The sequence below is a fragment of the Sorex fumeus genome, unplaced genomic scaffold (genome assembly GCF_029834395.1).
Source record: "Sorex fumeus unplaced genomic scaffold, SorFum_2.1 ptg000128l, whole genome shotgun sequence".
Classification (NCBI taxonomy): domain Eukaryota; kingdom Metazoa; phylum Chordata; class Mammalia; order Eulipotyphla; family Soricidae; genus Sorex; species Sorex fumeus.
Window position 1 is genome coordinate 383,450 of NW_026606185.1, and position 27,010 is coordinate 410,459.

Below are 27,010 nucleotides of genomic sequence, written 5' to 3' on the forward strand. Positions count from 1 at the left end.
CTCCGGGGTCACTCCTGGTGGGGCCCCAGGGCCACACGGGATGCTGGGAATCAAACCTGGGTGGGTCGCATGCCAGGCTAGTGCCCTCCCCACTGTGCTGTCGCTTGGGGAGGGCCCGGGAGGCGGTGGTGGGGAGGGCGGCAGGAACCACGGCTCCTCCTGGTCTGTTTGCGCCCAACAACCCCTCCCCGCCCCCCACCCAGGCCTCCCGACTATGGCCCTGAGGATGCAGAAACACTCAGGGAAAGGTGCAAGCAGCCCCATGTGCACGGCTGGGGTCTGACCCCTAAGACCCGGCACCCCCGCGCAGGATTCAGGCTCCCCCAATGGGAGGATCTCCTGGACTGAGTGTCTGAGGAGGAGCTGCAGGCGACCAAGTCAGGGCAGGAGCTGGTGGTCTTTCAAGCACCCCCATGGGCGTGGGCACCCCCGTTCCCAGCCATCCTCTGGGCACCAGCCAGATGTAGGGCAGGCGGGGCCCCACATCCCCTTCCTAGGACACCCTCACCCAAGGAGCCAACAGAGAAGGGGGCATGACAAGGCCTGAAGAGGGAAGAATAAGGGCAAACTGTCCCGGGGGGTTTGAGATGACCCGGAAGGCAGGGACGCATGCTCAGCCGCCAGCTCTGACCACCGTGTCACCAGTTACCGTAGTAACCCCGGCTGCCACCAACCCACCCGGGGGCAGTGCCTGGCTTTGGACACTGTGATCCACAGGGCACCCAGGGGCCCTGCCCTGGGTAGCAGCAGTCAAACACACACACACACACACACTGGTTTTGGGGTCTCTGAGAAAGACTTTGGGGGACACACATGGACAGACTGTGAGTGGGGAAGAGAGAGGCGCCTCCAAAACACGCCTTGTCCCTCAAGTCTTAGCCCCAAAGCCGCTTGGCCGCCCCCGACGCATCGGAGAGCGGGGACAGCAGTCTGGGTGCCGCTGGCTCTCCAGGACACAGCCCAGGCTCACGGAGGCGACTGGGTGTGCCACTGTGTGCATACCAGGGGCCGTGTGTGTGCATGTGTGCATGCATGTGTGTGTGTGTGTGCGTGCATGTGTGATAGCACACAGAAAGCATGTGTTGTATCCATGCCTTCAGGAAGGACTGGGAGAGTAGGAGTGTGTGTGTGTGCTAATTTGTGTGCATGTGTGACTGCACGCATGTGTGTGTTGGCACAAAGAAAGAAGCATGTTGTATTCGTGCATTCTGGAGGGACTGGGTGTGTGGCCAATGTGTGTATATGGGCGTGTTGACACAGGTGGAATGTGTCCAGGACAGACTGGGAGGGTGTACACATGTGCACGTGTGCGTGGTGTATGTATGTGTGTGTGTGTGTGTGTCCCTGGGTGCCCACAGTACTCACACAGGTCTGTGTCTGGGGCTCAGCAGGTGCCCACTCAGATCACAGCCCACGGCAGCTGCACGTGGATGGAGATAAAAGCGCGCTTCTCCCTGCCCCCAGAACCCGCACTCCAGGGGCTCACATCCTCTCCCCAGCCTTTGCCAGTAGAGACCCTTCTCCTGGGGCCAGAGATGGATAGGGGTTAGGCACTGGCCTGCACACCGCCAAGCCAGATTCCATCCCTGGCACTGCATATGGTCCCTGGAACCAGGAATAACCTCTGAGCACAGATGTAGAAGCCTGAGTGCTGCTGGGATACTGCCCCAATTCCATCCATCCATCTATCCATCCATCCATCCATCCATCCATCCATCCATGCAGAGAAAGGTCCTTCCTGGGCTGGGGACCCCACATCTCCCAGGGCTGACAGAAAGCCTCTGTCCTGGGTCCGCCACACCAGGACACCGTGGCCCCGTTGGGACCTACACAGACGCCTTTCTTCCCGCTATAGGGTCTGGGGGTTGGGGGCAGGGGCACGGCCCCCTGCTGTACATCAGGGCATAGGACCCTGCTCTTGGGGACCCACTTGTGGAGTCACCCGCTCCTGAGTCTAGCTGTCCTATGCAGGCTAGTGGAGAGACCTTCAAGCCTCAGTTTCCCCTCTACACCCCTGTCACGACACTGAACCCCATCTGAACGGCCACGGGCTAGCCCTGGGGTGCAGGGACCCTAAGGTCTGTGTGGTTTCAGGGTTCAGTCACTGGGACTCTCCCCACTACAGCTATGCACACTCCCACCCCAAAGGTTCTAGTGAGGTACCCTGTCTCTGTCCTGAGGGGAGCAATCCTACAGAGCACCCCACTTCTCTTCCAGCTGGTCCCTTTCCTCAGCCTCGCACCCCAGCCCCTCCCCTCCTCCCCCCAGCCTCACCCCTCCTCCCCCAGCCCTGCCCCATCTACCAACCCTGCCCCTCCATAAGCCCCGCCCCTCCTCCCCCAGGCCTGCCCCATCTACAAACCCCGCCCCACAGCCCCGCCCAACCCCCGCCCATTGGCCACGCCCCTCCCCATGAGCCCCGCCCCATCTCCCACAGCCCCGCCCCCACTCAGCCCCACCCCATCTCCCAAACCCCGCCCCTCCACTCAGCCCCGCTCCTTACCTAAGCCCCGCCCCATTTCCCACAGCCTCGCCCCATCTCCCCTAAGCCCCGCCCCTCCTCCCTCCAGCCCAGCCCCTCCCCAGCCCCGGTCCTCCCCCTCCCTTAGTCCCTCCTACCTCAGCCCTGCCCCTCTACCCTGAGCCCCACCCCCTCCTTCTCAGCCCCTCCTCAGCTCTGGCCTTTTCAGAGTCCCAGGGCAAATCCAAGTAGGTCTGCTGGGCTGGGGGCCTAGACATGGGGTTTCCTGGCCCTGCACCGGGAAGGGGACGACCAGGGCCTGGGCACATGCTACTGCCACGATGAGTTTAAAATCCGGCGCCAGGCCGGCCTCGGGAGGGAGCGGTTCCCCGTCAGCCACCAGGGAAGCCTCCCCACAGAACAGCGTGAATTAAACATGCCGCCTAATGAGTTGATTTTATTAGTTTGCAAACGCATCAAGAACTCATTATCAAAATAAACATCAATTCCTTTCACCCCTGCTGCAGCCTCTTGGGGCAGGGAAGCTGAACTCTGGGCCACGGAGGCCCTGACCCCGCACCGGCAGTGTGGGGAGCCAGCTGGGACCCCCGCCCTGGACACTCAGCACAGCTGGGTTGGGGGTGGACAGAGCAGGGGCCCTGTTTGACCCTGGGAGTGGGGGGAGAGGGCAGGGGCCCCGGGGACTGGACCTCAGCACCCGCCTCACAGTCATCACCACGAGAGCTGCACAGTGGCTGTACCACACAGCAGAATCTGCTCTGTGCATTCTCTGAGCTTCCATGGTAGCTGGAGCCCATTTCACAAGTGACAACACCGAGTCCAGGTCACACCAGGAGCAAAGCTGCACCATTTGTCATTGTTTTGGGGTCACACCCGGGGATGCTCAGACTCCTGGCTCTGCACTCACTCAGGGATCACTCCTGGCGGTGCTCAGGGAACCACATGGGGTGCCAGGAATCGCACCTGGATCGGCCACATGCAAGGCAAATGCCCTCCCTGCTGTACCACCACTCCGGCTCCAAGACTCCCCCATTTCTGGGTGGACCTGCTCCCCACTCAGCTCTGGGTGTGCTCGAGGGGCGGGGGGCATTTGAGTTCAGGGGAACTTTCCCCAGCAGGTGGAGCAGGCATGGTGGAAGCCGGCCAGGACCCCACAATCCTGAGCGCGGGGCGGGAGTGGGGCAGGCTGGCCTCTGCAGGAACGCCCCCCCGCCCCCCCCCCCCCCCCCCCCCGTCTGCCTCCCAGGCGGGGCCTCTCTCGCTCTGAGTCCCTGTCTCCAGGGAGACACCTGGGTGCTCATGCTGGCCAGCCTCTCCCCGGCCCAGGCCCCTGAGAGAGAGAAACCGCCAGGACCGGCTGAACTGTCACACTCGGCCATCCCTGCTCCCGGATGCTCTAATCCCCCTCCACCCACTGCCCTGAGCCATCAGCTGTTCTGGGCATCTGAGAGGTGGGTCTCAGACAGCGGGGGCCAGGGTGGGCGCTGCCCCCCTGGCCTCCCCCATGGGCATGGGGCATGGGCGTCTCCATGCATCAAATGTCTAGAGCCCTTTGTTGGAAGGAGGCCCCCCTTCCCGGGCATACTGGGCCTCGCCCCCTGCCAGCTGCCCCACCTTTCTATTCTGGGCACCCAGCAGGACGGGGCTGGGATGCATTAGCCAGACCCCCTGCAACTCCGGAGGCCAGGCGGGGAGGCCTGGTGGGGTGGGGCCTGAGGAATCCGCCAGGCGGAAATGGCCCTCAGCTGCTCTTTGCAAGAGGGGTGCTGGAGCGGGGGGCCCTCCCCGGGAACTCGCCCTGTACCCCCCAATGCCCAGCGGGAGGAGCCCCAGGGGAGAAGAAGTCACAGACCTTCTCCTGCTGCCAACACGCCCAGCGGCCAGGCCGGGCAATGAGGCCCCGACATGCAGGCCACTGGCCTCCTTGATCACCCTCTTCCTGGCTCCAGACCAGGTCGGGGTGCAGGTCCCAGAGGATGCCAGCAGCGCCCACACGCCCCAGACAAGGACCGACTCATCCCGGAAGAGTCTCCAGGGGCACGGGGCTGGGGTGTGGGGGGCAAGGTGAGGGAGGGGGGAGTCCCGGCTATTTGCGTTTGCCTGAATGATTTTCCCCTCCCGCCAGCCCAAACCCCACTCCTGATGAATTAACCCGCTTTTCTGAAATCATAAATAATTCGTGAGTTTGGCCTGACGGCACTTAACGGTTTGTGATTTCCAAGCACTTTATACCCATTAACTAAAGGGCTCCTGACTCGGGTCCAGGAGGAGAGGATGGAGGAGAGAGTGGGCCAGGGCCGCTGGCCCACCCTGAGCATCCCCGTGGGAGCAAACCAACGACCCCTGAGCCAAGAAAACCCATGAGCCGGGGATGCTGGAGGCCCATGGGCCAGACCAGAGCACTGAAGGCTGAGCCCAGCAGGCTGGGGGGGGGGTGTGGATCGGGCAGACCCACAAGAAACAGAGACGAGCCACTGCCTACCATGAGAACTGGACCACCCTGGGGTCTAGTGTGCAGCTAGTTCCCCACAAGGAGGAAAGCTCTACTGAGGGGCCCCGTGACCAGCGAGCGAACACCCAGTCCCGTGGCGGGGGAGGTACGTGAGGGAGCCTCACTTTCCTCTCTGGGTCTAGCCCCACGACTGACGCCAACCCCGCCTCTCCTCTCCCCTGCAGGGCATCTGCAGAGCCCCTGCCAGTGGCTCTTGGGGAGGGGGTGGCGGGAGAAGGGAAGGATCCCCCCAATCTCCCCCCATGCCTGGCCCTGGGTGCAGCTGTGCTATTTTCTCGGGGAGAAGGATGGAGCCTTCTGCACGGTGCTGAGCAAGGAAGGGAAGGTGGGGAGGCGGGAGGGGGCTCCACCTAGGTCAGCCTACAATCTCGGCCCACTGAGGCCAAGGGGGAGGGGTGGGGTGGGCGGCAGGCAGAGCCCACCGTGCCTGCCTCTAAGTGTGGAGCACAGGGCAAGAAAAAGTGTGGACAGGAAAAGTCCCTGGGCAGGTAACACCCAGCCGCCCCTCCCTCCCTGCTGGATACCGCAATGCATGGTGAGAAAGGGGCCACCAGCAGCTCCATGATGGGGCCCAGCAGCCAAGCACCCAGTTGGCGAGCATGCAGCAAAGAGCAAAAAGGAGCAACAATCTGGAGGCAGCAGAGAGGAGACCGAGGTGGGCTGCCAGGGACCCAAGTACCAGGGAAGCCCTGGAGCGGGCCGGTGTTCTGGTGTTGGGGAGTGGGGTGCTTGCTTCTTTGGCCCTCTGGGACACACTATTCCTGCTGGGGGCAAGCCCTGAGCACCGTGCAGAGAGCTGGGGTCCCTGGCCAGATCAAGGTGCCAAGAGTCAAGCCGGGAGGTCCACCAGGAGGAGAGGGATCAAGAAACACAAAGGCAGGAGTGAAAGCCCCGTGGCCTGCACTTAGGTAGGTGCCACACCCAGCAGAGCTCAGGGCTGACTCCTGGCTCTGTGCTCAGCACAGGGATCACTCCTGGCGGGGCCTGGGGGAACATATGGGGTGCCGGGGATCGAACCCGGGTCTCTGCTGTCCTATCACTCTGGCCCCAACTAAGGAGGCAAGCACCCAACTGGCAAGCACACAGCAAAGAGCCAAAAAGAGCAACAGTGTGGAGGGAGCGGAGAGGAAACCAGCTCTGACCAGCTCGCCTGGAATGTTCTGGGTGGAAGATGATCAATAGTTTATCGGACAGTGCTTGGGGTAACGTGAGGGTGTCCAGGCACAGAGACAAAGGTGCATCCAGGAGCACAGACAGGATAGGACTGGCCACCACCTAGGAGCAAAGGTGGGACCGGAACCTTCTTAGAAACAATCCACCAACCCAGGGTGATGGATGTCATGGGTCTCAGTGCATACCATCAGCCTGAAAGGGCATCTGACTGGGTCTCGTCTAAACGAAGGACATCGGGGGCCTTGGAGGACGGTAGTGAGCATGGAAGGCCATGAGGAAAAGAAGGTCTGTAGCTTGTGTATGCAACCAGCTTGTCTCCCGGCCCCAGGACGCAGGACGACAGAAGAGCAAGAGCAAAGATGACCAAGGACGGGAAGAAATGTTGCTCCCCCAAGACGCAACCGCAGTCCAGGGGGGACAGGGCTGGCGCCGCCAGTCACCACCAGGGACAGGCCCTGTGCCAGCCAGAATGAACCCAGCAGCTGAAATAAAAAGAATTAAAGAGGAAATAATGGTGGGTGAGGAGGTGATGAAATCGGAGCCTTCCACAGGGCCATGGAGAATGCGGAATCGTTCAGTGACTGGGGTAGAAGGTAACCCTGCCAGTTCCTTAACACATCAAGATGAGGGGCTGGAGCGATTGGACAGCGATGAGGACATTGACCTATTGACCTGGGTTCAATCCCTGGCAGCCCCTCTGGTCCCCTGAGCACTGCCAGGAGTGATTCCGGAGTGCAGAGCCATGAGTCAGCCAGGTGCACGGCTGGGTGTGGCCCCAAAACCAATAAATAAATATAAAAAAGTTTAAAAACCATGAAGATGGAATTACACAGGAGGACTGGTCAATGTTTGGAAGCTTGCCACAAGTGTTACACAAAGCCCCGTGATTCCACTCCAGGGGCCACAGCCCCCAAGAACGGAGATCAGGGGACAAATGCGCACACGTGCATCCCCAGGGGCACCGTCAAAGGCGTGGGTGAGAGCGATGGTCCAAATGTCCCCCAGGAAGCAGACGGTGGGCTGCAGTGTGGGTGGGGCATGTCCCAGACACAGGACGGAAATGGGAACTCGCAGCTGCCCTTAGAGGATGAACCCCACACCACAGCATGGGAGAGAAGCCAGGCTCAAACCTTCCGTTGCGTGGGACCCCCTTACAGGGCTGGCTGGCGGGCTGGAGGGGTGGAGACCCTGGGAGCGGGTGGGGTCCCCTCTCGGCAGAGGTGTTGGTGGGACTCACTGAGAACAAACTCAACATACTGAATCCTCCACCTGAATGCGGCATTTCACCCGGACAGAGCGACAGGACAGCAGGGAGGGCCCTCGTCCACCATGCAGCTGACTCAGGGCCCAGGTGGTCCCCTGAGCCCTGCCGGGACTGATTCCTGAGCACAGAGCCAGGAGTCAGCCCTGAGCAGCACTAGATGTGGCTCCCAAATAAACCCCACCAACCCCCCAAACTTTCATTCTTTTGAACGGTTCATTTCCTGCCATTTACCATTTTCATTTACTTTATCTCCAAACAATAAAACGCGCCAGTAAGAACTCTCCGTCTGGGGCCCAGCTCAGCGGCCCAAGGCATCAGCCTCCTAAGATCCCGGTGTGACCCACCTGCACATCTGCTTCCTGGGACAGCCTGGCTCGGTCCCGGACAGGACACGAGGTGTCCGGCTCACGACCAGGCAGGTGTGAGCGCCGTGACCAAGGCGTGTGGGCTTGGCCTGAGAGCAACGTTAGGGGTACATGTGTGTGTGAGACGCCCTCCTCTCCCAGGGAGCGGGAAAGGCCGGGTGAGGTGGTCACCACGGCCCCTGTCCCGTGTGCCCAATCACCAAAGGCCAGAGCCTCCTCTAGGACCTTTAGCCAGAGGCTCGTCCACCCAACCCTGCCCCAGGTCAATCCTTCAATTCTTCCATATGGGGAAACGGAGGCTCCACCAGGCCAACGGCTTGTTGTCTAACCTGCTAAAAGCGGAGAGTGGGGAGGGGGGCATGAGCAAAGAATGGGGTCCTTCAGAACTCCGTCCAGAGCCCCAGATACGTGAAGGAGGGAGAGGGCACTGCCAGCCCTCACCATGCCCGGAGGTTGGGTGGAGGAGGGATATACGGAGGCGACACCCTCACCCATCTCCCTTGGTCCCATTTCCCCAGCCCCGCCCCTCCCTTAGCCCCGCCCCATCCCTAAGCTCTGTCCCTCCCCTAAGCCCCACCCATCTGCCTCAACCCCACCCCTCCCCTAAGCCCTGCCCTATTTGCCTCAGCCCCGCCCCTCCTCCCATAGCCCCGCCCCACCGCCCTCAGCCCCACCCCTGAAGTGAAGCCCCACCAGTGAAGATCTCGAGGGGAATTCTGGGCCCAGCTGTCCCCCACGCCCCCGGCTCTGTTCTGGTCACTCACAGGGCCAGTTCCTTTTCCTCCTCTGCTCTGCTGCGCCTAGACGGGCCTCTCACACAGCAGGGCCTCTGGGGGTCCCGGAGGGGGGCCGGGCCCAGGTTCCCCCAAGGCAGATCAGGGATGGGGAGGGTCACCTCCTGGCGGGACCCGCTTTCCTTTTCCACAGCCCCTTGACGAAGCAGAGGACACCTCTGTCCTCTCTCAGTCCACCCACGGCTGCCCGCTGTGAGGCCCTTGCTCCGTCCCCCGCACGATCAGGCCCTGCTGGGGACATCCAGGCAGCGCTTTATCTTGGGGTGCGAACACCAAACCATCAGGCTGAGCATGCCCGTTCCACCCCCCTCAACTCCCCCAGCACAGCTCTCTGGGGAATCGGGTTTTGACTCTGGCCCAGGAGGGAAGAGCCCGACATGCTGATTCTGCCACCTGGGAGCTCGGCCTGGGGTGCGAGCAGCCTGCCCTGGGAGAGGGGTGGGGGGACAGTGGACACTGAGAGAGAGGCACAGACCTGAGGGTGGGGTGCTACATGCATGGGGAGCCGGGGGAGTGCCAGGTCACGGGGGCTCTCTTTCCCCTGCTACTGTCTCTGGGTCCCAGAGTCTGAGGGGTTGGGGCTAAGATGTGAGGGGAACCCCGCAGCTGGCCTGGGTCTGGGCGGGAGGAAGGTGCTCCCCAGCTCTTCTGGGGCTTAAATGACACCTGCACTCGGGGGGCCTCGGAGGGGCCCCGGGGCTGAATGAGCCACACACAGGGGGGCATATTCGCCCCCTCATCATCCCCAGTGCCAGCAGCAACTCATGGTGGATTAAACCAGCTCCTTCCCAGAGGCTCCAGCGAACATGGGTGTCAGGACATGGGGACAACAGGATGAGGCATAAGAGGGTCCACAGCATGAGGGGGCATATGTGGAAAGGTGCCGGTGTGGAAAGTCCAGCAGACAGGAGGGGTCCGACACGCGTGAAACCCGGAGACCGGCTGGAAATGCAGAGTCCCGGGAGCCCCCAGTCAGCACAGCAGTCCCTCTGGACCCGGCCTGGGAATCTGCATTCCAGAGCGCCCTCCAGGGGCCAACACAGACGCGTGGGCGAGCCATGCCCTCCAACCCCCCATGGGACCCCAGAATGTGCTCCCGAGGGTCCTGCTGCCCCGGGGGTTCCTCATTCCCACATGCTCGCAAGAGGCCAGGCCTCCCCCTCATCACGTCTCACAGGGCCAGACTCCGAGGGAGGGAGCCCATCGCGGACCCCACACCTGAGTCCAGGCCTCGAAGAGGAGATTCAGGAGGAGCTGGAGTGTGAGGGGCCCCGCACCCTGAGCCGGGCGTCCCGAGTCCCAGGACACTGCAGGAGGGGACAGGAGGGGAGGGACAATGGGCCTGCCCCCCCCCCCCCCCGCCATGCCCTCCTGCTTACAGGACTTAGTGGGTCACAGCTTGGCAGGGGTCCAGCGGCGGCCAAAGACCCTCATCACAACCCCCCCTCCCCCACCCAAGAATGTCCCTCTGAGCCAGGGATTGCTCCAGAAGCCAGCACTGCCCACCTGCCAGTCCCAACCCGCCAGTTTTCTGGGCGGCCCGCGGCCGCTTTCTCTTCATTAGCGTGAGTGTCCACGCTGACAGCGCCCGATTCATTACCACCCCCGGCCACAGCTACTCATCACCCACTGATGCAGAATCCCTAATGAGCCTGGAGCGGAGCTAATGGGGAGCTCCCCTCGGCCCAGCCCTGGCCTCTCTGGGCACCCCCTGCCCACATCGCCTTTCCACCCCGCCACCTGCTACAGACACGGGGACAGGCCAGACCAGGATCAGGCCCTGGAGGCAGAGGCAGGGTCAATGGGTCGAGTGGGAGAGACTGAGATACGGAGATTGGGGGGAGGTGGGGGGGGACGTGGAGGGACGTGGAGGGAGAGGGAGGGGGACAAGCAGAGGACAGACCGCCTAGGGGTGCCCGGGTGAGCTGGACGTGATGGGGGACGCTAGCAAGGGCCGGGGAGGGGTGATGGACCCCCGCACAGAGCATTTGGTCAGTACGACCCCTGCAGGGTCCTGGAGGGCCCGAGGGTGGACTTCCAGCCACTCTCCTCTCCCAGAACTGCCTCCCTATGTGGGTAACAAAGGTCTGGGGTCAGTACCTCTTACTAAAGCCCCCGTTGACCCCCCGTGCCCTGTCCCAGCTTTTTCTGACCATGTCCAGGGGCAGTTGGGGCTTATCCAGGGCCCAGCCTGGGGGCTTGTCCAGGTGGGGAGGGGTCAGACAGAGTTGAACAGGCGGGCGGAGTCTTAGCTTGGCAGGATGTCCAGTTCTGTCCGCCTGCCTGCTCGGTCCCCCGAGTAGCCCCAGAAGCAATCCCGCAGCAATGAGCCAGGCGGAGCCCCTGCCGAGACATTGAAAATTCATTAAAAATTCACTACATTCAAGAAAAGAAAGAAAAGTGGGGGGTTGGGGGATGGGTGAAGGCTCGGGAGGGGCCGGGAGGACAGGGCAGGCAGACTGAACCTCGCTGAGCACATGCTCCCAGAGGGGCTGGCCCCGGGGATGCGGCTGCAGGACTTTCACAGGGACCAGACACACAGCATCTGCTGTCAGAAGCACGAACGGACCAGGAGGGGCTGGAGCAATAGCACAGTGGGGAGGGCGTTTGCCTTGCATGCAGCCGACCCGGGTTCGATTCCCAGCAACCCATAGGGTCCCCTGAGCACCGCCAGGAGTAATTCCTGAGTGCATGAACCAGGAGTAACCCCTGTGCATTGCCAGGTATGACCCCTTTCCGAAGAGGAAAGGGGTGTGTGGAGAGAGGCGGAGCTGAGGGTCTCCTGCCACCCCCTCCCCGCCGCGCCAGGGAAACAGCAAAGCTGCGCGGCCCCACCAAGCCCAAGGGAGGTTACAGAGGGCCCAAGGGGACCCCCACATGAGCAGGGGCCTCACACATCCCCAGCCCGCCCCCTCCTCAGGGCGTCCTGGTGACCCCAACATCGCCCTCCCCCAGCGGGCTGAGCTCGCTCATGGAGAACAATCTTTTACGCCTAATAACTTCACCCCGTGGATGGAGAATTAGGAGCTAAACTTGGAGGAGTTTCTAATTAAAGAAATCCGTCACCAGCACACACGAGGATATCATTCAGCATCAACAAGGCCATAGAGCAGAGGGGGATCCCCGGACCCCCACCTTCGAGAGAGGGTTCTGGGGGGGAGGCATTCCTGCTCTGGGCCAGGGGCTGTGGGGGGCGGGGCATGAGCCAGAGAAACTGCAGCCAGAGCAGGAGGGCAGGGTACTGACCCCTCCTCGGGCTGCTGGGGTACTATGGCTGGAGATCTCCAAGGAAGGGGGTGTTTGAGGGGCTTCAGCACCCCCAGGGCCCGTAGCCAGAGCCTTGGGAGGGTTCTGAGTCTTTTTTTTTTTTTTTTGGCTTTTTTGGGTCACACCTGGCAATGCTCAGTGGTTACTCCTGGTTCTGCACTCAGAAATTACTTCTGGCAGGGTTCAGGGGACCCTATGGGATGCTGGCAATCGAACCTGGGTTGGCTGTGTGCAAGGAAAATGCCCTACCTGCCATACTATCACTCCGGCCCTCTGAGTCTTCTTAGAGGGGAGCTTGTCCCATACCCACCCAAGTGGGGCCAAGCTCAGGGTTCAGGAGAGGCTCCTCTTCCTGAAGGGGGGGGGGCAGCTGGCCGGAAGCTACAGGCTGGTAGTGTGCAGGTCATGCCCACCAACTCTCCCCACGAGGCCAAGTGGCCTTGACACCGAGCATCTCTGACTCCTGGTACCATCCACGCTGGCTGGCACGTGGCCTCCTGGTGGGGTGAAGGGGGCGTGAGATGCCAGGGAAGCCCCCCGGGGAGCTGGGAGCAAGGGTCTGGCACAAATGCTCCTTCCCTGGGGCTAAGTGGAAGACCAGGGCCTGGCTCCCACCTGACTCCCCAGACCCCACAACAACTGCCCCACCACTCCCTCATCTGCACTCACCAATGAGGTGCCGGCGGGCGGGGATGAGGGGAGAGGGAGGGGTACAGGGTCCTGGCTGCATTTATTATTGGGTCGCTGCGATCTCCCAAAACCAAATTCTCCAGAGGGGCCACACGATATTAAACAATGTTTCTGGGGCTGGAGTGATAGTACAGCAGATGAGGCATTTGCTTTGCACCTGGCCAACCTGGATCCGAATGCTGGCATCCCGTATAGACCCTCCTGAGCACTGTTGGGCGTGATCCTTGAGTGCAGAACCAGGAGTCAGCCCTGGGCGAGGACAGATGTGTCCCCTGGAAAGATATTTCTTCTCCTCCTGGCTAGCACCGTCTCAAAATCTCAGGGTAACGAAGAACTTCTCACAAAATATCAAACTCAAATCACCCTATTCAGTTTTTTTTTTCTTTTTGGGTCACACGCGGCAATGCTCAGGAGTTACTCCTGGCTCTGCACTCAGGAATTACTCCTGGCGGTGCTTGGGGGACCATAAGGGATGCTGGAAATTGAACCTGGGTTGGCCGCGTGCAAGGCAAATGCCCTACCTGCTTTACTATCGCTCCACCCCGCTATTCAGTTTTTGTTCTTTTATGTGTGGGCCACTCTTGGCAGTGTTCAGGGGTTCCTCCTGGCTCTACAATCTGGGATCTCTCCTGCCAGTGCTCAGGGGACCCTCTGGGATGCTGAAGATTGAACCCACGTCAGCTGCATGCAAGGAAGACACTTCCCCGCTATACGATCACTCCAGTCACTCACCCTGCTCAATTTACAAGACTCAGGGTTTTTTTTATTATTATTAATTTTTATTAGTGAAACACCATGAGGTACAGTTGTAGACTTACAAATTTTTGTGCTTGGGTTTTGATTATACAATGATCAAATACCCATCCCTCCACCAGTGCCCATTTTCCACCACCATGGATCCCAGTATCCCTCCCACCCCCCATTCCTCCATCCCACCCTGCCTCTGTGGCAGGGCATTCCCTTTTGTTCTCTCTCTCCTTTTGGGTGTTGTGGTCTGCAAAAGAGGCATTGAGTGGCAATCATGTTCGGTCCATAATCTACTTTCAACATGCATCTCCCATAAGACTCAGGGGTCTTAAGGAGAACTTTCAAGCCTTGCAGCACATTCCAATGCCCCAGAAGGGAGGGCAAAGGAAGAGAAGAAGAGGGGTTCTAGACTGACCTCTGACCTCTCCTGCCCACGGAAGACACAACTGGGGTGAGGCAAGAGTCAACGGGAACTGGGACAGAGCTTCCAGATTCTTCTCCCTCCCTGGACTGCCTGGCCTGCCACCACCGGGGCCCAGGCCCTGACTTTCTGATTTACCAGTCGGGGGTCTTGTTGGTCACTGCCCTGAGCCTCAGTTTACCCCCTTGTTGGATTCAAAGTTAGGATGGCCTGGTAAGTCCTGCCATACGCCACTGGCACATCTGAGAGTCAAACACGTGAGAAGACCAACTGGGTAGGGCGGGGGAAGGGACTGAAATGGTGGAGTGTGCAGAGCAGAGGTCCCCGGGCAAGGCCAGGGAAGGCCGGGAGCCAGGGATGTCTCAAGGTTCCTGGACAGCTCGCTGGGGACAGACACAGCGGGTGTGAGAGTCGGTGACTGCCCAGGATGTGGCCAGTGATGAGCTGGAGACGTGCAGACACGGGACTGCAGGCACCCAGGGGGCAGGGCCGTGCCTGGCACCGGGTACTGGGTACCGCTTGGTTTTGAAGGTGCAGAGTAGAGAGCTGGGAGTGAGGCCACCCTGGAGAGCCCTGGACACCCCCGGGGATGACCTCCGGGGACCAGCGTGGACCAGGGCCTCCGCGGGCGAGGAGGTGGAGCCTCTCACTTCCTTCTGGCCAATGGGCGCAGGGCAGACACTGCGTCTGCGCATTTCATCACCTGCCTTGGAGTTCCTTGGGCTTCCCGTGCACGTCCCTCCATACACACAACACAGACGGACGGACACTGCCCCCAGCCCCTGCCCATGCTCCCATATTGCAAAGACGGAATTCGGCACGAGGCCCAGGGTCCCCCAACCCTGAGTCCAAGCTGCTTAGGGACCCGCTGCCTGTCAGGTCTGAGGTGGGAAGTCCCGCACGAAGTGTGTGTATGAGGGGGAGGTGGGGTCCCGGGTTCCTGGGCCAGTGGCACCTGCTGCTGGGTCGATGCCAGCCAGCCCACGCTCGTTCTCAGAGGGCCGCTCTCAGAGGCCCGTTCACTCTTGGAGTGACTGATGACCTTGCACATTTGCAGACACTGGACAGGGAAAGGGGGGCCCCGCTGACCACAGGCTTCCTTTCACAGGAGTCAGATCTTAGGGCAAATAGGTTCTGTTCCCCAACACCTCCCAGGAGGCCAATTTCCTCCTCCAAAACTGTCCCATCTGCAGACCAGCTTGTTTGGGATGGTAGTGAGTCCCCCCGACTCAGGAGACATGCAGAGACCGGAGCTGTATGTGACACCAGAGATACCTGCGAGGGAGCAGGTGGAGGCCATATGACCCAGCACTCTTGGTATCCTGCGCCTCCATGCGTTCATGCAGTCCCTTGCTTAGAACCCCCTGCAGGACTCTGGGGTAACCGAGGAGCAAAGCCAGGGGTAGCCCCTGAGAGAGGCAGTCAGCACCGGGAGGGAGAGTGAGGAGCAGGAGGGGACATGGGGGCTGAGGAGGCACGTGGAACACTCGTGCCCTGGGGCATCTTCTGGCTTGCCCAGGGACTTCAGGTGCCAGGTGACAGGCATGCCAACCGGGGAAAGGTCTAGAAAGAGAGGGGAGGGTCTGGAGAGCACAGCCGGGAGGGTGCTCGCCTTGTGGGCATTTGACCCTGCATTTTTCTTTCATCTTTTCTGAAACTATTCTTCCCCCCTGGGGGCACACCTGGCGATGCTCGGGGGTTCCTCCTGGCTCTGCACTCAGGAATCACTCCTGGTGGTGCTTGGGGAACCACATGGGATGCTGGGGATCGAACCCCAATCGGCTGACTGCAAGGCAAACACTCTCCCTGCTGTACTACTGCTCTGGCCCCTGACCCTGCTTTGATTCCTGGCACCTGATAAAGCCTTTCAGTCGCTGGCCAGAAGTGACCCCTGAGTGCAGAGCCAGGAGGAAGCCCTGAGCACTTCTGGGTGTGCCCCTGGACTGTCCTCACCCACCCCCCCAATGAATAAAAGCACCAAGTGGAGAGCAGAGAGTAGAGTAGGGTGGAACAATCATCTCACAGAACGTCTGGCCAGAGGTGTCAACGCTGAGCCATTCCCTCATTTTCCGGATGTGAGTGTGAGGCATTGGACACAGAGATGGGATTCAAAGGGGGTCCCCACCCCCAGACCAGAGCCTCTTGGTGCCCTCACGCTCTGAAGGAGCAGGGCCTGGGGGGGGGGCGCTGAGGACAGCTCTGGGGCCCCAGAGGCGACTGGTTCAAGGGTCCTTCCTTCCTGCTTTCCCCCCTCAATGCAGCCTCCTGAACACATGTCGGCAGCGGGGGGCGGGTCCCTGACTGTCTCACAGTGGCTTGTTTTCCTCCATGGCAGCGGGGGGTGGGGGGTGGGTAGGGGCGCGGGCAGGCGGGGAGCCCACTGGCTGTGGTTGGCATCGCCAAGTCCCACATTATGATGACTAATTCCCACCACGTCGGGCCGCTCCAGGACCGTCTGCGGCAAAGTGCCGGGAGGGTGGGGACTTGCCCCGGCATCTCCTTAATACTCCTGAGCACTTCCCACTCAGTGCCCTGACTCTGGGGGTGAGGGTGTGTGTGACATGGGGAGTCAGGGGACTTGGGAAGGGGTTTCCAGCCCATCCAATGCCTCTTTCCATTACAGCCAAATTCTAGGACCACAGGCCGCAGGCGGGTAATTTCCTCCACAGCAGCTCTGATGACTGGGGTAGTGAGCTCTCCATCGGCAGGGGTATGCAAGCAGCAATCAGAGGCCACTTGTCCCGGGTCAGGGGTGCGTGTGTGTGTGGGGGGGGAACAGAAAACGACCTCTCGTGTTGCTTTCAAGGCAAACACAGGGATTCCCGCCAGTCCCAAGGAGCAAGTAAAAGTTCCCTCTCCCCACCATGGGGCTCCGGGTCCAATCATGTCCTCGAATCAAAGGCAAAGGCAAGGCTGTTTAACACTGGGCCCCCCGCGCCCCCGCGCCGGCCCTGTTTAAACAGAGCACGGCTGGAAAGGATTTGGCGCCTCTCCCAGTCTCCTTTCACGATGAAAAAAAGGTTCCTGGCCCCTACTCTGGCCTTCCAGGAGAGGACGTGCAGGAGGGAGGTCGATAAATATTTGCGGAATGGATGCATGGAAGGTTCGGCCGGGGAGCGGGCAGGAAGCCTGCCGGGGCGTTATCAGCCCGGTGGGCTTCTGGGTGGGGGGACCCCAGTCTGGTCAACCCACACGGGCGGGGGGGGGGCAGTCCCAGCACCACCTAGGTGTCGTATGCGTCATTCACCCAACCCCAGTCAGAATGTTCCAGCATCCTAACCGCAGCCCAGGAGAGCAGAGAGAGAGGGGGAGAGGTGTGGGGTAGGGAACTAGGTCCCCCCAGCCCCCCCAGAAAAGGGCAAGTCAGAAGCAGAGATGAACCTCCTCCACGCCTCGGTAGGGCTTGTCACAGCCACGGACCCCTCCGGCAAGCAGGACAGTGGTCCTGTGCTAATTAGCAAGAGGCCCTGATCGATAAGTTATTTTTTGCTGTCAGTAATTAATAATTACAGCTCAGCCGCCCCGTGGAATTAGACTCCCACCCCGCTCCCTTGCGTACTGTTTGGCTCTTACTGAGATTAGCTCCCAGCACTCAACTAAACTTTCTCCCGCTAGAGCCCCCGGAACCTGGGGCGCCGGGTCCCCCCCCCTTCCGTGTTCAGGGATTCTCCTTCTGCTGCCTGGTTCTTACTCCCTCTGGCTCCCCCAACCCTGCCCCTCCCCAGGCACCGTCCTTCCTCTGAAAGAAACTTCTGGACCAACTCACCAGGTGCCTGCCACCTTCCCGGGTCCTTTGGGTGCTTGCTGAGGTACCTGAATCTCTTGCATAGTCTCTAAAGAAGTTTTAAAAGGCAGGCACCAGGGGGTGGCCAGCTGGCCATCACGAGATGGGGAAGCAGCCCTGGATGCAGGGGGTACGGTCCCCTCCAAGGCTCAGGGCTAGGGGCCTGCGCAAGAGACCGGCAATCAAGGCCCAAGAGAGATGCTCCTGACCCTTGCAACAGTGTAGAATTATCATCGCCCCCTGTGTGGTTAATTGTCACAGAGTAGCAAAAAAAGTAGCAAACAGGCAGAGTAACAATCAGAGCAACAACTGAGTTACAACCGCACAAACCACCACTGTCCTTCCTGCAGGACTTCTCTGGGAAATGACGGGGCATTGGGGGGCAGGGGGTTCCGATTCAGGGCAAGCGCGGTTGTTTGGATTCTTAGCCCAAACCGAAATTGCCCAAGATGAGCCCCCGGGAGAACCAGGCGAAGTCTGCTTAATGCCTCACAGTGGCCGGTGGCCCCAGAGCACCACTGCTTGATCCTTCCTGGAATGAGTGACAACCTGTGGTACGTGGGTGGGGCAGGGGATTGAAGGGGGGTCTGCACCCCCCAATGGGTTAAGGGGCTCCCAGCAGAGGAGAAACTGCTCTAACTCCACAGCAGCCAAGCTAGGACCCCCCAGTGGCCTGGGCCCCAACACACACACACACACACACACACACACACACACACACACACACCCCAGGCCCAGACCAAGCTCCCACAATCCTCTGCGTGGTTGGCGGCTCAGCCCAGGAGACAAATGGCAGGAGAGGGAGGGAGGCTGGAAGCCTGGGAGGAGAGAACACAAACGCGCAGCTGGGGCCGGCAGCGGCACTCAAAGGGCTGCAAACAAGAGAGGCAGCAGGACCGCGGATCAATCAGCGCTGCTGGCGCCTGACAGCCCGAGGGCCGGCCCAGCTGGACAACAGACCCCGGGTTTCCCTCCAAGGGGCAGGTGCCCGGGGCTCACCGAGCAGGCGTGGTAACCCACCCAGGGACTGCAGGTGCCAGGGGGACCCAGCAGGCTGCCCCTAGAGAGCGAGCAACCTGGACAGGCGCACCCCAAGGTCCCCCTGGGTACCCCTGGTTTTAGGCTCGTTACCCCATGGGCAGCTCAGAAGCAACCTGCCAGGTGCTCCTCAGCCAAGCACACCTCTGTTAATTTGTTTCTTTTTGTTTTAGGGTGGGCCACCACTGATAATGCTCCTGGTTCTGTGCTCGGGGTGGGGGGAGGTGAACATGGGGTGCCAGGGATGGAACTCTGACCTACGACAGGCATTGTGAGCACTTTCCCCATTTCACCGTGTTTTTGTCGGCTTGTTTGGTGGACCAGGGTCCTCCAAGGGTGGGGGAGGACCCGGGCCAGCGGCCCCCACCGTGGAGTGCCTCCCCTAGCCCTGCTGACAGCCCCTAGGTCCCTCCACCCCATACACCGTCTTAGGAAAGTTACTTAAGGACCCAAGCCTCAGTTTTCTCATCTGGCAAATGGGTAGTGAATCAGAACGCCTTCCAAGGCCCCCCAAGCCGAGACTGTTTATGACGGTCATAAAAATAATAACTTTTATGATCTTACGTCCACAGTGCCCGTTACAAATATCCCAGCCCAGAAACTACCTCGTAAACCCTCACCCCGGGCACGCGCGCAAGTCAAGCGGCTTATTCGCTTTTTGATCTTGGCTCTTTGAATGCCCCGGCTCGGGTCTTCCTGGCGGCGGCGGTGGCGGCGGCGGCGGCGGCGGTGCAGGAGCCCCCCAGGTGAGGGGAGAGGGCTTCCCCGGAACCCGCCGCCGCTGCTCTGCAGGCCGAAGCCCCCAAGAGCCTGGCAGCGAGGGTCGTGCCGCTCAGCCCGGGTCTGTCTCTCTCGGCCCCCAGCAGGCGCCGCTCGGACTCCGCCGTCTCCAGCCCAGACCCCCAGCGCCAGGGAAGGCGGCGCAGCCCCGGGCCGCGCCGGGACCAGCCCCGGACGGCGCCGACGGGGTCTGGGGGCGCCCGTGGGGAGGGGGGAGCCGTGGGGGACCGCGCGCGCTTCTCCCCGCACGCTCCCCGCAAACCCATCCGCCGAAGCGGCTGCTCCGCGGCGGCGGCCGAGACAATCGCGCCGGGGAGGCGGCGGCGGCGGCGGCGCGGGGCCGCCGGGAGGGGCGCGGGCCTCGGCCTGAGGGCGCAGCGGCCGGCGGGTCCCGAGCAGCGCCGGGCAGGGCGCGGGGACGTGGCCAGGCCGGGCCACCGCCTCCCGGGGACCCGGCCCTGCCCCCCGCGCGCGGCGCCCGCCCCGCAGGGCCTCGCCCTTCCCGGCGGACACCCACCGCGCTCGGGGGCGCGGGCCGCAGCGTCCACGCCCGCTCGGGGCCACCCGCCACCGGCCCCCGCCCCCAGCCGTCACCCCCCATTCGGAAGCCACAAGTCGCGGGCAGACGGCCCCACCCCCCGCACGGAGACCCCCACCCCCAGAACTCTCCCGAAAACTCCCGGGAGAGCGAGGTGTGCCCCGGCCGGCCCGCCCCCGGGAGCCCCCCGCGCCCCTGCCCTGCCCCACGTGGGGCCGCCCCCCTTACCTTGAGCCGCAGCCCCCGAGATCCCGAGCAGGGCGAGCAGCGGCCACAGCAGCTGGCCCCGCATGCTGACCGGAGGCCAGGGGGCGTCCTCCGCGCGCCGCTTGCAGAATCCCGGTGGGGTCCGGTCAGCCGGCGGCCGGGGGCGGCCCCAGCCCCGAGGGGCAGCGCGGGCGCCGCCGACCGTCCCGGGGCGCTGGAGTCCGAGTCGCCGGGCGCGCGCCGGGGAAGGCGAGGGGCCGGCGGAGGCCACGCGGAAAAGCCGCGCGCGAGCACTCGGGGCGTCTCCGCGCGGGGCCCCCCGACCCCGACTTCTTCGCCCGCGGGCAGCGCGGCCTCGGGGCTGCCGCCGGGTGGCCGGCCGAGCTCGGGAATGAGCGGACAACTTCGGGAAACTTCCTCCCGTGGCCACGTTGCCCGCCCCCCGCCCCCTCCCCGCCCCCTGGTGGGGCTCGGGGCGCGCACGCAGCGGCCGCGGCTCCCCGCGCCGGGTGCCCGGAGCCGGCCGCGCAGAGCGGGGCGTCGATCAGGGGCGCGGGGCGCGGGGGGCGCGCCGAGCACCGCGGCCCGGAGCTCCCCGGAGCCGAAGTTTGCTTCCTGCCAACTTCGCGGGCGGCATCTGGCGGGGGCCGCGCCGTCCGGGCCCGACTGCTCGGGGGTGGGGGGTGGGTGGGGGGCGCCGGGGCCGCCCCCACCCCGCGCGCCCTCGGTCCGGCGCCCCGCGGCTCAGCAAACTTTGCGGGGCGCGGGCCCCGGCGCGGCCCCCCGCGCGCCCATGTCCGCGCCGGCCGCGGGGCTCGGCCGGATGGGCTGTGGCCGGCGCGGGGCCGCCGGGCTGGGCTCGGGGAGGGAGAGGGAGGCAGCGGGCGGCGGGGCCCGGGCTCCGGGCGCGTCTCCCCTCCGGCCGCCCCGGCTCGGCCGCCCGGAGCTCGCCGTCCGCCCGGGGCCCGCCGCGGCCGCCGCTGCCCGCGCTCGGCGCCCGGAGAAGCGGCTGCTGCCCGCGCCGCGCCGGAGCTGCGGGGGCCGCCGAGCCGGGGACGAGCGCGGCGGAGGCGGAGACGGAGACGCGGAGAGGGGGGCCGGGCGCTCCCCCGCGGCCGCCTGCGCGCGGGGCGCCGAGCCGGGCCCGGGAGCGAGCCCCGCACGCCGCCCGCGCTCCCCGCGCCCCTCCGGGTGGGCAGCGCCGCCCGCCGGCGCCGGGCACGGGGGAGGGGGCGCCCCGGCCTCGCGCGCCCTGCTGCCCGCGCCCGCCGCCGCCGAGCCCCGCTCGCGCCCGGAGCCCGGAGCTCGGAGCCCTGGACACCCTTCCCGACGCGGACGTGGAGGGACCGGGCCGGGGTGGGAGTAGGGGGCGGCGGTGATCGGATCGGTCCAAGCCCGGACTGGGGGTGGGGGTATGGGTGTGGGTGGAGGGATTCCCGCTTTCCCTTCCAGGTCAGGCTTTCAGAAGTCTGGACTGGCTCTTAGGGGGAAGAGACAGAGGAAACCCAGGCCTGGGGCTGCAGAGGGCGGAGGAACCCGAGTGGGGCTAAGGCAGTTTGGGTTTCCTTCCCTCCCCTCTCCTCTCCCTTCTCCTCCTTTTCCCTCCCCTCCCCTCCCCTCCCCTCCCCTCCCCTTCCCTCCCCTCCCCTCCTCTCCTCTCCTCTCCTCTCCTCTCCTCTCCTCTCCTCTCCTCTCCTCTCCTCTCCTCTCCTCTCCTCTCCTCTCCTCCTCTCCTCCCTCTTCTCTCCCTTCCTTCCTTCCTTCCTTCCTTCCTTCCTTCCTTCCTTCCTTCCTTCCTTCCTCTCTCCCTCTCTCCCTCCCTCATTCCCTCCCTCCTTCCTTTCTTTCCTTCCTTCCCTCCCTCCTTTCCTCCCTCCTTTCCTCCTTCCTTCCTTCCTTCCTTCCTTCCTTCCTTCCTTCCTTCCTTCCTTCCTTCCTTTCCCTCCTTTTTCGCATAGAAGGAAAATTAACTAGCTACCAAAATAATAATTCTGGTAATAACTGTGGTTTTTCCCTGTGGCCCAGAGGAGGAAGAGGAGGAGGAGGAGGGGGGGGGGAGGAGGAGGAGGAGGAACAGCCCCCAGGGATAATGTGGGTTTGCAGCACCCAGTGAAACTTTTCAGAAGCTGGGCTTCTTTGCCTCGGGGACCCTTCCTCCCTTCAGAAATGTGCCCGGGCCAGGGCACAGGGACACGGACGCTTGCTGACCAGGTCCCAGGCCCCGAGCTGGATCCCTGATACCACAGGGTGGGGGCCCACAGGGAGTGACTCTATGTTATCCAGATTATAGATGTACGTTTATATGCACAGGCATCTATTATGCAGAATGACCTGTGAGCATCAAGACAAAATATTAATAGCACATAGCACAGCGCACTCTTCAACTTAAATGCCCATTTATTGCTTCCGATTTTAAAAGAAATTAAAACACTTTCACGGGTTCCTGAAAGCCTGTGGTCCCTGGTCCATTGCCACGCGGAGAGCCACATGGAAGCCCCCACTGCCGGCTGGGCGATTCTTCACTGAGGGTCTCCACCTCTGGCCAAGGTGCCTCGACCACACCCCAAGGCCATCCATTCCGTGACAGGCTGCAGCGTGGACCCAGTCGCCACCCAGGGATGTCTCCTCTGTGGGAAGATGTTCCATCCCAGGGACATTTCCTTCTGTCCAGCCTGGAAAAAGCACGGTGGGCTTTTCCGTTGGCTGCTGAGAACGAGACCGTCTTCTCTCCCATAGCCTCATTCCCAGCCAAACGGGCCTTTTCCCCTGGGCAGGGGGCGGTCCTGGGGAGCTTGTGGAGTGGGAAGGCAGGGCCGACTGGGTGTGGGCAGCCTCTGGCCCTGGGCGGGCAGGTCTCACACCCCTGTAACCTCCTGACAGCTCAGCCAGCCCTTGGATGGCAGAGCAGAGGTGGCGAGGGCGCTGTTCCTCAGCTCGCTCACAGAGGGGGCCTGCGAGCCGGCTTTGCTGGAGACAGAGGCCACGTCTGTGCTCTGAGGAGGCAGGAGGAGGGGCCCGCTTCGCTTGCTGGGGCATCCACCCCGGGTCCCGTGTTCTGTGTCCAACCCCCAGTGTCAGCTGCCAGGAGTCTGGACCAGGTGCTGTGGGGGTCCCGACAGTGAAAGCCCTTTCTGTAAGCAGATACAGAGAGCACTGTCCAGGGATCATTTTCTGGGAAGCTGGCACAGGTTGGGGGTTCCGCTTTCTTGGACATCCCAAAGTGGGTCCTACATACAGGCATTCCCCCACCCTCCCACCCCCCCACCAAGCCATTCTTGGAGCAAAGCTGGCTGTCCATCCGGAGGGCAGCAAGGAACTGGCTCTCTCCAGCCTCTGCCTGAACGCGTGCGCACACTTGCTGGCCGAAGAACTGCGTGCGTTTCTTCTCAGAGTCCAACCCCGGGGGGCAGCCTGGCAGGGCGGGCGCCCGGCCCTTGGAGACGAGATCGTGACCGGGAATGTCGCTTGCAGACGCCATGACCTCATTCCTGCCACCCACGCGTAATTAGAGGGTGCACAAGGGGCCGTGATGGTGGCTGCCACGTCCAGGGCGGGGAGGGGGGTGGGGGGACGTGCCTCTCCCAGGCTCTGCTCCGTGCTGCCTCCCTGCCCCCAGTTTGGCCCTCCAGACAGAAGCCCGGCCTGCAGTGGCCCTGGCAGTATAGGGGGGAAGGTGGGGGGCACATACCTTTCCACACATTTCCCCCCAGTGGGAGTGGGGGTACCACCTCAACCAGCACCCAGGCAGGCACAGAGCCCTGGGGGCCCCAGATCCTTCGTTTCAGCCCACACATCTTATTTTTTTTCTTTTTGGGTCACACAGGGCGATGCGCAGCGGTTCTCTGGCTTTGCACTCAGAAACTACTCCTGGCAGAGCTCGGGGGACCCTATGGGATGCTGGGAATCGAACCCGGGTTGGCCGCGTGCAAGCCAAACACCCTCCCCACTGTGCTATCGCTTCAGCCCCTGGAGGGGCACCTCTTTCCACATTCTTTGCTCTGCAGTTCCGGGGGAAATGGGGGTGCAGGGCTCGAAGGAGAAGGGAAGGTCTGGCTTGGTTGGTGTGGCCTTCTCAGGTGGACGGTGAGTGTGCGGAAGGTCAGCATCTCCACAGATCTTTACGGACCCCAAACCGAACCATGTCCAGAGCATTCCAGCCCTCCATGTAGGGGGTGTGCAGGGGACAGTCTCTGTGGAACCCAGCCAGGGAGCCTCGGAGCAGGAGATGTGCACATCTGCTCCAGCCAGGGACCAAACAGGACCATCACTGCCACCCCTCGCTCCCAGAGGCCCCTCCCCACCTGGCCCAGCTCCACATCTCACCCTTCTTGCTCTGAGACCCAAAGGGAGGCCGACCCGCTCATCTCGGCCCCAGGGTTATTATATTTTTGTCTGTCCCCTGCCCCCGCGCCTGGCTGTCCACGCTGGGGCCCCTTGCAGGGGGGCAGGTTGAGTTTCCCTCCCCGCCCCGAGCAGAGCTCCGGCAGCCAAAGACCTCCAGAACCAGCCACAACCATGCTGAGACCACTCTCCACATGCATGAAGGTACCAGCAGAGGAACAAAGGCATGCGGGTCCTGGGACTGAGAGCTCCAAGCCTGCTTGGATTGGGGCTGAGCATCCTCCACCCAGATCCTCCATCTTCCAGTAGGCAGGAGTCACACCCACCAACTGCCCCCGGCTCCGTGTAATCCCATCAACGGCCAAGACCCAGAGACTATAAAACCTAGCTCCCAGAAGCGTGCATCCACACGACATCTTATTATCTCATTCTTACTATGGACAACCTGGCAGGCTACCGAATGTAACCTGCCCACACGGCAGAGTCTGGCAAACTCCCCGTGGCGTACCCAATATGCCAAATACCAGTAGCAATGATGGGTCATATTCTCTTAACCCTGAAAGAGCCTTGAGTACGGCACTTTTTAAAATCTCAGGGCTAGGGCGAAGGAGACGTTACTGGTGCCTGCTCGAGGCAATCGACGAACAACAGGATGATCATGATCATGATGTTTATTTGAGGGCCACACCCGGCGGTGCTCAGGGCTTCCTCCTGGCTCTGCACTCAGGGGTCACTCCTGGCGGGCTTGGGGGTCCATGTGTGGTGCTGAGTCTTGAACCTGGGTTCCTTCCCCGCTATGGGAGCTCTCCAGCCCCTGCATCTTTGATTTCTTGTCCAATGTCACAGACCCTGAAACACCACGTGTGGTTGGGGGAGGGGTGAGGGGTATCATCTCCACAGACACAGAGCCCCTGGGGCCTGGGCTGTGATAGGTGCCGCCTCCTCCAGGGTGCACCCCCATGGCTGCCTGGCTGGAGGGGGGCAGGAGCTGCATCTACAGAAGTGGGGGGCAGGGGCTGGAGCCATAGCACAGCAGGTAGGGCATTTGCCTTGAACGCGGCCGACCTGGGTTCAATCTTCAGCAACCCATAGGGTCCCCTGAGCACCAACAGGAGTAAATCCTGAGTGCATGAGCCAGGAGGAACCCCTGTGCATCGCCAGGTGTGACCCAAAAAGGAAAAAAATAGTAGAAGTGGGGGCAGCCTGGACACAACCGAGAAGCACAATTGAGGGGTGAGAGGACCCCCGGGACGCAGGTTCTGTGGCTCTCAGGCCCTGGCGTTTCAGAACAGAAACCCCCACGTCTGCCCCCTTCTTGGCATCCTCTTCCCATTTCCATCTGGGTTGGGGTGGAGGTGGGGTGCAAGCCCCCCATGCCTTGGAGGACTTTCAGCAGAGCCGCCTCAGTTCCCCTGAATGAGAGCAACTCAGACAACTAATTGCCTTGAAACGCGGCAACACAGCTTCCGCTAAATAATTAATGGCCTCCTTTCCCGCCTCACTCTGCTTCGGAGAAGTGGGGGCTGAAGGGTGTGTGAGTGTGGGAGTGGGTGAGCGTGTGTGTGCGTGTGTGTGCGTGTGTGTGTGCGTGTGTGTGTGTGCGTGTGTGTGTGTGTGTGTGCATGTGTGTATGTGTTGGGAGGTGAGTCTCTGGGGAGAGGAAGAAGCCCAGGTCCTGGTCTAGGTCAGCTGGGCTGCTCCCGTGTGACCCCACAGACGGGGCTGACCCAGAAGGTCACTTCTCGTCCTTCTGTGGGCGACCCGGAGCTTTTCTTCTTGGAGAAGTGGCTGGTCTCCTTCAGGCTCTGTTCTCACCTCGGGGAGATGAAAATCGAGAGAGAGGGGTGGGGAGGGGAACAGAAGGGGGAGAGAGTGAGAAAGGGAGAGAGAGAGGGAGAAAGAGTGGAAGAGAGGGAGGGAGATGGAGAGAGAGGAGAGAGAGAGAGGGAGAGGGGGAGAAAGAGTGGAGAGAGGAGGAGAGAGAGAGAGAGTGGAGAGATAGGGAGAGGGAGAGAGAGGAGGAGAGAGAGAGCGAGCGAGAGAGCGAGAGCGCTTCCTCCTTTTTATTCTGGGCCACGCCAGGCTCTGTGCTTGGGAGTGACCCTAGCAGTACTTGGGGGACCATATGTGGCATCGGGGATTCAAACCATGGTCAACTGCGAGAAAGGGAAGCGCTTCAAACCCTGCACTCGATCTCCAGCCTCGTCTTCTTAGAAGGAGACAAATCCCGTTGTGCTGCCCCCTGCTAAGGTCCGGGAGAGGCTGCGTGTAACAGGCTCAGTTTAGCCCCAGCGGTCCCCATATGCAACTCCCCCACTTCCCACAGGCGCAACCGCCCATTTTCATTAACTTTCACCCTGCAGAGGTTGGTGAGACTCTCTGCATTGAGGCCTGACCCACCCAGCTCAGGGTGTGACAGCCACATTCCCTGTCTCGGGCCTCTCCTCGCTTCTGCCCACCAATTATGCAGGGAGGGAGAGAAAGAGATGCAGCGAGATGAAGCAAAACCCCTCGACACGAGCTGGAAGGGCCAATGGGGCCAGACGCAAGAGGGAGGAATGGACAGAAGGGGGCCTAGAGGGTGACAGGCCACGGGGCAAGGCCCTT

At 62.1% G+C, this 27,010-nt stretch overlaps 1 protein-coding gene across 1 annotated transcript in view; it reads right to left on the bottom strand.

Moving 5' to 3' along the window:
• The window catches only part of SDK2 (sidekick cell adhesion molecule 2), a 165,506-nt gene extending 144,808 nt beyond the window's left edge, over positions 1-20,698 (bottom strand). The window contains exon 1 of the mRNA XM_056138117.1: positions 20,084-20,698. Coding sequence (XP_055994092.1) covers positions 20,084-20,147 — 64 coding nt within the window. The 5' untranslated portion in view covers positions 20,148-20,698. The remainder of the gene's footprint in view (positions 1-20,083) is intronic.
• Between the last annotated feature and the right edge of the window lie 6,312 nt (positions 20,699-27,010).